The sequence below is a fragment of the Salmo trutta genome, chromosome 24, assembly GCF_901001165.1.
Source record: "Salmo trutta chromosome 24, fSalTru1.1, whole genome shotgun sequence".
In the NCBI taxonomy this organism is placed as follows: domain Eukaryota; kingdom Metazoa; phylum Chordata; class Actinopteri; order Salmoniformes; family Salmonidae; genus Salmo; species Salmo trutta.
This window is the reverse complement of record NC_042980.1, coordinates 18,910,918-18,921,209: the sequence shown is the minus strand read 5'-3', so window position 1 is coordinate 18,921,209 and position 10,292 is coordinate 18,910,918. Positions and strand designations below refer to the sequence as shown.

The 10,292-nt window shown below is 42.4% G+C and overlaps 1 protein-coding gene across 4 annotated transcripts; it reads right to left on the bottom strand.

The window, feature by feature from the left end:
* Positions 1-328: 328 nt before the first annotated feature.
* On the bottom strand, positions 329-5,225 carry LOC115160857 (B-cell receptor CD22-like). 4 transcript variants are annotated; one of them, XM_029711340.1, is made up of 8 exons: positions 5,176-5,225; positions 3,291-3,364; positions 2,644-2,994; positions 2,211-2,467; positions 1,856-2,111; positions 1,693-1,783; positions 1,513-1,576; positions 329-1,395 (listed from the first exon to the last, which is right to left on the bottom strand). In XM_029711340.1, exons 4-8 carry the CDS (start codon positions 2,250-2,252, stop codon positions 1,120-1,122), a joined length of 729 nt encoding a protein of 242 aa, XP_029567200.1. In that variant the 5' UTR covers positions 2,253-2,467; positions 2,644-2,994; positions 3,291-3,364; positions 5,176-5,225; the 3' UTR covers positions 329-1,119. The 4 variants fall into 4 exon arrangements, with proteins under 4 accessions (XP_029567200.1, XP_029567201.1, XP_029567198.1 ...); XM_029711341.1 differs by having other exon boundaries at positions 1,916-2,111; XM_029711338.1 differs by having other exon boundaries at positions 1,693-2,111.
* Between the last annotated feature and the right edge of the window lie 5,067 nt (positions 5,226-10,292).

The window sequence follows — 10,292 nt, the reverse complement described above, 5'->3', positions numbered from 1 at the left end:
GTGAAGAACAGCTCTTAAATGTGAACATGCCAGAAAAATAGAGAAACAACTGTCCTTTATTAAAAATGTCTATAGATTGAATAGCAAAGCATAGGAGAAAAATGTTTACTGAAACATTATGAATGAGGCCATACCTGCCTCATTCAGAGAAAGACCACCAACACGCTTCCTGCTGTTCTCAAGGCCGTTGTTGCATCTCCCACCCTGCAGTCTTAGAAACATGAAGATAAACAACTAAAACATACTTTATAACTGGTGAATAACTAATCCTGATACTTCTATTGAAAAAAAGCACTTATAGCAGATGTGTAGCACTGTAAGACACGTGTTTCTCAGTTGATTGTTTTAAACCTGTTTTATTCTCAGGACCATGACTATAACATTGAGTATTGGGACCCAGGCCAACAACATATCCTGGTCTCTGTTCTCAGGACCATGACTATAACATTGAATATTGGGACCCAGGCCAACAACATATCCTGGTCTCTGTTCTCAGGACCATGACTATAACATTGAGTATTGGGACCCAGGCCAACAACATATCCTGGTCTCTGTTCTCAGGACCATGACTATAACATTGAGTATTGGGACCCAGGCCAACAACATATCCTGGTCTTCTCTACGTACTCAACTATACTTTTTTAAACAGTCTTTATTAAAACATTTATATGGAATCAGCAATGCTGAACAAAACAAAATGTATGAAACCACACACCAAATGGACATTTTTTAAATGATGTTCAGAAGCAAGCGTTCATATTGCAAAAATATCTAATAAACTAGAACATGGTATGGTTCAGTATAATATATTATCAAGTGATACAAGGTGAAGAGAGAGAGGTTTGGCAGGGGACCTACTGACAGTGTGAAACAGAATAATGTGATGTCTGAGGTTGACACCAACTAGAAGTACTGAGGGACTAAAATTGGGATGCAGAGCTGACGTCCTGTCTTCATGAGGCCTCTTCCTAACAACCAAAACGTCAGTGAAGGTCTTTACAAGAAATGCATTTTTGGAGCAAACATATTATACAAGAAGAATAGTTGGAAAATATCCCTATAATTCGTCCATAACAATTGGCTTATTTCTCTTTACTTTTGTATGTCTCACCAGCTACACTAAAACCTGGTGTTTCCAGTGTACTGTACCACAGTGGTCTCTACTGGCATGTCAACAGCACTGTTGTGGTTATATTTCACAGCAGCGTACTGGACATCCTCCTCCTGTTTTTGGGGTTGAGACGGTTGGGCAGTGGAGTATTCAGGCACTTCCTGGTTTCTGTGTTGGATGCTGGCGTAGTGAACGCTATCCTGGTTGTCTGTGTCCACTGTCGGTGCTGCAGTATGGGTCATGGCCATGCCTGAGACGTTGTCATACACAGGACTAGAGTCTTGCTGATGAGGAGAGAGGACAGACAACATGAGGGTTGAAAAATAAAGTAATACCACAGTCATTGAATCCATCTCTTCACAGACCACTGTAGTTCTCAGACAACTGATTCCAACACTCACCTGTCCATTCTCTACTGTGTCTCTTCTGTCTCTTGTGTCGGAGATGGATTTGGAGGCCTTCTTCCTGTTTTGTTAATGAAAGAATGAATGAACAGATGAATGAATGAATCAATTCAAATCAATCAAGATCAATTATAAAAAACAGAATGTAAAAAGGAGAGGTAAATTATTCACACTGACCTGAACCACATGAGGACAGAGAGACAGAGGATGAGAACCAGAACAACCACTATGATTCCTACAGATGCATTCTTCACAGAAGCTTGTTTCCCTAAAGCATAAAGAATGATATGAATGTTATCTGATAGTGTAACTTGAAATTTTAAATAAAAACACATCTTACTGGCTACAATGATCAATTGAGGTGTAGATATCTGGGCTCCAATCGTATTCTCATCCCCACAGTAGTATTCTCCACTGTCCTCAGAGCTGATGTTAGTGATGCTGTAACTCTGCCCTGATGCTTTTGGTGAGGTTACATTCTTCTTGTACCAGGTGTATTTGTCCACAGGTGGGTTGGCATCACTGCTGCAGGTCAGAGTCACTGAACTGCCCTCCACTATTTTACCAGAAGGACTGACTGATACTCTTTGGGCCATCTGGTGTTGGGAATGACATACAAATGAACACACAGTGTACCCAAAATATAAGACTATAATTAAATTACAGTTAGATTATAATATATTTATTGTACTCACATCTGACAGCGAGAGTCTGTTCAGCAGAGGGGGGATTTTCATGGCCGTTTACAGCGCAGGAGTATCTGCCTGTATCCTCACTGCTGACTGGGTCTAGGTACAGCTAGTTATTTTGGTATTTGGGTTTGTGAGACGTTGTCTGTTCTTGTTCCAGATGTAGGTGGGGTTGGGGTTGTCAGTCAGAGTACAGGTGGTGCTGCAGGTCAGTGTCACAGCCTGTCCCTCTGTCACTATAGTTTGACATTTTGCCTTCAGGCCTGTGATTAAAAACAAACATAACCTTATCAACTTACCCAACAACCATTGTAATCAAATGAAATAAGACGTCCATATTATATACAGACTGTCATTCCTAATGGACTGTATAATGTCAAATTAAAACAGATTTCCAAAGACTTGAATGTAACTGATAAAGCATTACAAAATAGTGTACCTGTGACGGACAGCCTGGCTCCAGGACTGCCAGAATAGCTCTCACTTCTCACACTTTGAAAGACATGACCTTGTAGGATCTGAGTCTCGAATGTGAACCAGTACTCAGCTGAGTCGCTCTCTCTCAGGTCTGTGATTCTCAGGGTGCAGTCATTCACTCTGTCCCCATAGTACTCCACACGATCATCATTCTGAGGTTTCACAACAGACCATCTATAGAACCATGATGTCTCTGTGACTGTATGACCTCTGGGATACGTGTAAGAGCAGGTCAGATTCACTGTTGACCTCTTCAAGGCACAGATATTCTGAGTGTTGTAAGTCACCCTTCAGCCATTCTGACCCAGAACCACTGCAACACAGTCACACATCACAGGGAAACTAAAGAACCATTAAAGAAGCCCGTGGCCTACACCCAATTTGTTCCACAGTTGTGGAGAGATGAGCGAATGGAAACCACAAGCATATACTGTATGTGAGGTGTGAAGAGCAAATCTAAATATTAACAAGGAAATGAATAATTTACACCAAATGAACATTGAGAAGCAACTTATTGTGAATTGTTAGAATTGTTTAGAAATGTCTATAGATTGAATAGCAAAGGATAGGAAAAGGATGGTTACTGAAAGGTTATGAATGAGCCCATACCTGTCTCAGACCAGATAAACACCATCAACACACTTCCTGCTGTTCTCAATGCCATTGTTGCATCTCCATGCAGTCTTACAAACAGAACGGTAGACAACTAAAACACACTTTATAACTGTTGAATAACTACACTTGATACTTAGCACACAACGGTATTATACACTGCTCAAAAAAATAAAGGGAACACTTAAACAACACAATGTAACTTCAAGTCAATCACACTTCTGTGAAATCAAACTGTCCACTTAGGAAGCAACACTGATTGACAATACATTTCACATGCTGTTGTGCAAATGGAATAGACAACAGGTGGAAATTATAGGCAATAAGCAAGACACCCCCAATAAAGGAGTGGTTCTGCAGGTGGTGACCACAGACCACTTCTCAGTTCCTATGCTTCCTGGCTGATGTTTTGGTCACTTTTGAATGCTGGCGGTGCTTTCACTCTAGTGGTAGCATGAGACGGAGTCTACAACCCACACAAGTGTCTCAGGTAGTGCAGCTCATCCAGGATGGCACATCAATGCGAGCTGTGGCAAGAAGGTTTGCTGTGTCTGTCAGCGTAGTGTCCAGAGCATGGAGGCGCTACCAGGAGACAGGCCAGTACATCAGGAAACATGGAGGAGGCCGTAGGAGGGCAACAACCCAGCAGCAGGACCGCTACCTCCGCCTTTGTGCAAGGAGGAGCAGGAGAAGCACTGCCAGAGCCCTGCAAAATGACCTCCAGCAGGCCACAAATGTGCATGTGTCTGCTCAAACGGTCAGAAACAGACTCCATGAGGGTGGTATGAGGGCCCGACGTCCACAGGTGGGGGTTGTGCTTACAGCCCAACACTGTGCAGGACGTTTGGCATTTGCCAGAGAACACCAAGATTGGCAAATTCGCCACTGGCGCCCTGTGCTCTTCACAGATGAAAGCAGGTTCACACTGAGCACGTGACAGACGTGACAGAGTCTGGAGACGCCGTGGAGAACGTTCTGCTGCCTGCAACATCCTCCAGCATGACCGGTTTGGCGGTGGGTCAGTCATGGTGTGGGGTGGCATTTCTTTGGAGGGCCGCACAGACCTCCATGTGCTCGCCAGAGGTAGCCTGACTGCCATTAGGTACCGAGATGAGATCCTCAGACCCCTTGTGAGACCATATACTGGTGCGGTTGGCCCTGGGTTCCTCCTAATGCAAGACAATGCTAGACCTCATGTGGCTGGAGTGTGTCAGCAGTTCCTGCAAGAGGAAGGCATTGATGCTATGGACTGGCCCGCCCGTTCTCCAGACCTGAATCCAATTGAGCACATCTGGGACATCATGTCTCGCTCCATCCACCAACACCACGTTGCACCACAGACTGTCCAGGAGTTGGCAGATGCTTTAGTCCAGGTCTGGGAGGAGATCCCTCAGGAGACCATCCGCCACCTCATCAGGAACATGCCCAGGCATTGTAGGGAGGTCATACAGGCACGTGGAGGCCACACACTACTGAGCCTCATTTTGACTTGTTTTAAGGACATTACATCAAAGTTGGATCAGCCTGTAGTGTGGTTTTCCACTTTAATTTTTAGTGTGACTCCAAATCCAGACCTCCATGGATTGATAAATTGGATTTCCATTGATTATTTTTGTGTGATTTTGTTGTCAACACATTCAACTATGTAAAGAAAAAAAGTATTTAATAAGATTATTTATTTCATTCAGATCTAGGATGTGTTGTTTAAGTGTTCCCTTTCTTTTTTTGAGCAGTGTATATGTATTGCTCTAAATATTTTTTCCCCCCCTAATTCTGACCATAGCGTTAAGGCCAACAACCCTATCATTATCACAATATATGGTTTATTACTAAAAACATCAAATTAAACACAATGTTATAAGATATTGTCACACGTACTTACAGAGTGAAGTGGAAAGGACTTGTACAGTAAATCAACTGACTAGCAGTGTGTGGAAACAAGAACTAACAGTGTGGTTGGCACATATTGAAAGTAGCTGATACAGAACTGTCCTTCCACTTTAGACATTAACATGCATGATGTTGTTACGAGGAGTGAAGGGGGGGAACCCAAGAGCGGACTCAGAAGAGGAAGCCGGGAGGAATGCACCAAAATGTTTATTGAACACAGAGAAATATGAAGTGCAGAACCGGGGTAGCTCAGATGAGTGCAAAAAAAACAGGAGTGTAGAGTGAGTTTGGAGTTGCCTGAGCAGAACAGGGAAACAGGTCCTGAGGGGAATCCAAGGTAATGGTGGGGAGTGAAATCCAGAGCAAGGTGGTTGGTGGTGAGTTGTGGAACAGTAGACAGGAGCCAGAGACAGAGCGGTACTGCAAGGAGAGGACAAAAAATGGCGTAAGCCAGGGAAACAAGCACAGCAGAGCAACAGGATCTTGAGAAAAGACAAAAGGCTAGAATAATAACTGACTGAGCAGAGATTACGATCTAGCAGAGTGGAAGTGGCAGGAATGGGTACATGTAGAGGTCTTGATTTATGGATGAGTTGCAGCTGGTAGGGATCTGCTCTGATTCCAGCACACCTGTCTCCAACCACACAATTAAATAGAGAGGGAGCGGGAGAGAGAGAGTACAGGGAAAGAACTGTAGGTCAAGGAGACACCGGACGACCACCAGAGGGCGTAGCAGGAGCAGATGTGACAGATGCATTCTACCCAATAATAATAATTACATTCATCATCATTATGATCATTATAATAATCAGAACACCACAACAGACTTATATGGCACTTTTCAAAGACCCAGAGACGCTAGAAGCAGAACAACTGATGATGTCACCTAGGCCCACAGATCTGTTAACAGAGCAGATTGAATAGAACATGATAGACGAAATCTGGTTACTATGAGGAAGAATAGATTACACCTGATACTGCAATTAGGAGGTATCAGGCAATGAGACTACTATGTTGTATTACATGCTAGTACATAACACATATGGAAACAGTAATGCAAAACAAAACGTTTTACAAAGAGATTCATATGCAGAACAAATCATCAAATGCAGTACAATCACATGGAACAAGCTATTATCAAGCTGCAAAAAGGAAGCAAGCCTAAATATCCTTTATTGACTGATAATTACTTTTTTTCTTGTTTTTTTCTTAACAAGCTAAAGCTATTTTACCTTGATAAGACGATTAAAGTAAAATAATAAAGGTAATATAATGTAGATAATCTGATAGAAAACAAATACTATTTGATCTGAAGTCACCTGTCCATTGTCTGCTGTCCTTTGTTGCATCTCCCTCCCTGCAGTCTTAGAAACACAAAAGGTAGACAACTTAAACACACTTTATAACTGGTGAATAACTAAACCTGATGTAAACAACAGTATTGTGCATTTTCATTTGCATCTAAGGACACTATGCCTTTTTTTCTGTGCCAAGTGTCTTTGGTATGAGTCAAGGACACATTTTTTATGCTCAACTTCAAACCAAGGATTTTAATCTGTCATCATGAAATTAGTCATCAATATATTTGATGGTTAACCTTATTGATCAGTATTAAAACCGTGATACAATTGATAATTGTATTGTCTAAGGCAGTGGTTTGCAAACTTTTTATAGTCCTGTACCCCTTCAAATGTTCAACCTCCAGCTGCGTACCCCCTCTAGCACCAGGGTCAGAGCAATCTCAAATGTTGGTTTATGCCATCATTGTAAGCCTGCCACACACACACACTATATGATACATTTATTAAACATAAGAATGAGTGTGAGTTTGTCACAACCTGGCTCGTGGGAAGTGACAAAGAGCTCTTATTAGGACCAGGGCACAAATAATAATAATAATAATAATCAATAATTTTGCTCTTTATTTAAGCATCTTACATATAAAACGTTATTTGTTCATCGAAAATTGTGAATAACTCACCACAGGTTAATGAGAAGGGTGTGCTTGAAAGGATTCACATAACTCTGCAATGTTGGGTTGTATTGGAGAGAGTCTCAGTCTTAAATCATTTGCCACACACAGTCTGTGCCTGTATTTAGTTATCATGCTAGTGAGGGCCGAGAATCCACTCTCACAAAGGTACGTGGTTGCAAAGGGCATCAGTGTCTTAACAGCGCGATTTGCCAAGGCAGGATACACTGAGCGCAGCCCTATCCAGAAATCTGTCAGTGGCTTTCGATGAGGCTCTCTTGTTCAGATATTGGTAAGTGGACTGGAGGCAGGGCATGAAAGGGATAACGAATCCAGTTGTTTGTGTCATCCATTTCGGGAAAGTACCTGCGTAATTGTGCACCCAACTCACTCAGGTGCTTCGCTATATCACGTTTGACATTGTCCGTAAACTTGAGTTCATTTGCTCACAAAAAAAATCATACAATGATGGAAAAACCTGTGTGTTGCCCTTGTTAATGCAGACAGAAAATATCTCTAACTTCTTAATCATAGCCTCAATTTTGTCCCGCACATTGAATATAGTTGTGGAAAGTCCCTGTAATCCTAGATTCAGATCATTCAGGCGAGAAAAAACATCACCCAGATAGGCCAGTCGTGTGAGAAACTCATCATCATGCAAGCTGACAGACAAGTGAAAATTATGGGCAGTAAAGAAAACTTTAAGCTCATCTCTCAATAAAAAAAAAAACATGTCAATACTTTGCCCCTTGATAACCAGCACACTTCTGTATGTTGTAAAAGCGGTACATGGTCGCTGCCCATATCATTGCATAGTGCAGAAAATACACGAGAGTTCAGGGGCCTTGCTTTAACAAAGTTAACCATTTTCACTGTAGTGTCCAACTTCTTTCAAGCTGTCAGGCATTCACTTGGCAGCAAGAGCCTCTCGTGGATGCTGCAGTGTACCCAAGTGACGTCGGAGCAACGCACGCACGTTACCACTCCACTATGTCTCCCTGTCATTGCTTTTGCACCACCAGTACAGACACCAACATGAGCAGCAGCTACGTTTGGCTACATACGGACCGTTAGTGGAATTCCCGCGAGAGAATAACGGTTAATGTGATTGAATGTTAATTATTTGACTTGACTACCTGTATTTGACATTGTGTTGTTATTTCGCTGAACACTAGATGGTTAAATTTTATTTTTGGCAGTGAAACGAGGCTACTCAGGAGAGAAAAAAAACCTCACCCAAACCCTTTGGAAAATGTAAATGGACTGTTTGAAAATGTGAAGACAATTTATATTTTTTTTATATATAAAAAAAAAAATGTGAATCACATTTTTATTTGGCTTACCCCCGACGGCATTGCGCGTACCCCAGTTTGGGACCTGGTCTAAGGTACTGTACCGCTCAGCTCATAATGACTGCTGAAGGCCACTAGATGGCAGTGCCTTGTCATTATTCCAACCTTCATCAAACACTAGATTACAAATCTTTATCAATTCAGCCATGCATCATAAACTGACCTTGAATGGGCTATTTCAGGTAATAAGATATTTGTTACGTCAGCATAGGAGGGCTACAAACATCCCATAATGCTGATAATTTGATCGGAAATGGCATCATCAGAAATGCAAAACACAGGCATCTAGGATACATTGAACACATCCCAAATGGCACTCTATTCCATATATAGTGCCCCTCTTACAGTGCTCTGGTCTAAAGGAGAGCACTATTTAAAGTGAATAGGGTGCTATTTGGGACCTACCCATTCTTTGTTATGGACACTCATACATCTCACAGTGGCCATTAAAGGGTTTTTTTCATCATTGAAAGCCCTACAACTGCAGTTATTGCCTCCAATCACAGCATGCCATGTCATAAGTCAAGAAGTATGGCTATTCGTATTATTTATTGATTTTCCCTGACTTAACCCTGACTGTAAATCAATCCCTGACATGAATATGGAGGTATTAAAGCACTGCCGCTGCTAAATCGTGGCCGCCACTGCAACAAAAAAAACAAATCACCAAAATATAAAAACTAGACGGTCAGGGAGAATCCAAATGATAAAAAATGACATGGGGACCACATTCCTTTTGTTATGTTTGAGTCACTCAGATAGCATAAGCCATGGCTAGTTGTGTTGAATTGCAGGAAATTAGCTTCGAAACTTATATTTTTCTCTTAGACCCATTACCAAATGTGTAGAATTGCAGATCTGCTTTACAACTGTAAATGTTTTCTCCACCCCATGGCGACGTGTAGAATTGGAGGAAATTAGCTTTCAAACAGCAACATTTTGTCTCTGTGGCCAAGAGGGCCTCTGAAACCTCTCCCCCACCTAACTTTGTCACTGCTGAAAAAAATCCTAGGGGAAACACTGCTATGGCAGTCTAAGCTTTCATGTGTGCTGTTCCATTGAATTGAACACCAATGAGGACCCAAAACAATGCCCAGTATAACCTTACACCCTGGCAAGATCTTTTGTCACTTTATATCTATCTTCCAGCCCTGGCTGACTCTGAGTGAGGTACAGTAATGAACATCTACAGTACGAGACATTGAGGCTGTGTACGTACAGTGAGACGGTAGTAAGTCATGCTAGGGAGACTGTCTTGTACCATAATTAGAAAGTGAAATGGGGAGGAAAGATCCCTTAATGATTTAACCCATCTGTCACTGCAGGCAGGTGCCTCAGAGAGAGAGAGAGAGACTCCTCCCTCTTGCTCACCTCCGCCTGCCTCCCCTTTCCTGCCTCCACCCAACCCCCCCTGCCTGCCTCAGTGACTCCTTCTGTCTCCCCCAGCCTCTCTTTTACTACAGCTCCTAATTGGTTGAATGGTGGCTGCTTGTCCCTACATCCCTGGGTTCTATACAGTATGATCCATGTCCATGCCAGTGTGAGGTAAGAATGTCAGAATAGATGCATTTGTCTAAATCTCTCCAGGGGATATCTTGGGTGATAGGAAGGATGAAGCCGGACTTTCATAGCCCAGAGCATGACATTTTTATTCTTCCATTTGGGGGCCCCCGAGTGGAGCAGCAGTCTAAGACACTGCATCTCAGTGCTAGAGTGCAAGAGGCGTCACTACAGTCATTGGTTCTACAGGCTGTATCACATCTGGCCGTGATTGGGAGTCCCATA

What these genes read in the sequence shown, in the direction of transcription:
- LOC115160857 (XM_029711338.1), bottom strand. Translation starts at nt 2,252, where the DNA reads ATGAAAATCCCCCCTCTGCTGAACAGACTCTCGCTGTCAGAT. An exon ending in ACAGACTCTCGCTGTCAGAT is followed by an intron (nt 2,112 to 2,210) that starts GTGAGTACAATA and finishes TCCCAACACCAG; the next exon opens with ATGGCCCAAAGAGTATCAGT. An exon ending in TCTGTCCTCATGTGGTTCAG is followed by an intron (nt 1,577 to 1,692) that starts GTCAGTGTGAAT and finishes TTAACAAAACAG; the next exon opens with GAAGAAGGCCTCCAAATCCA.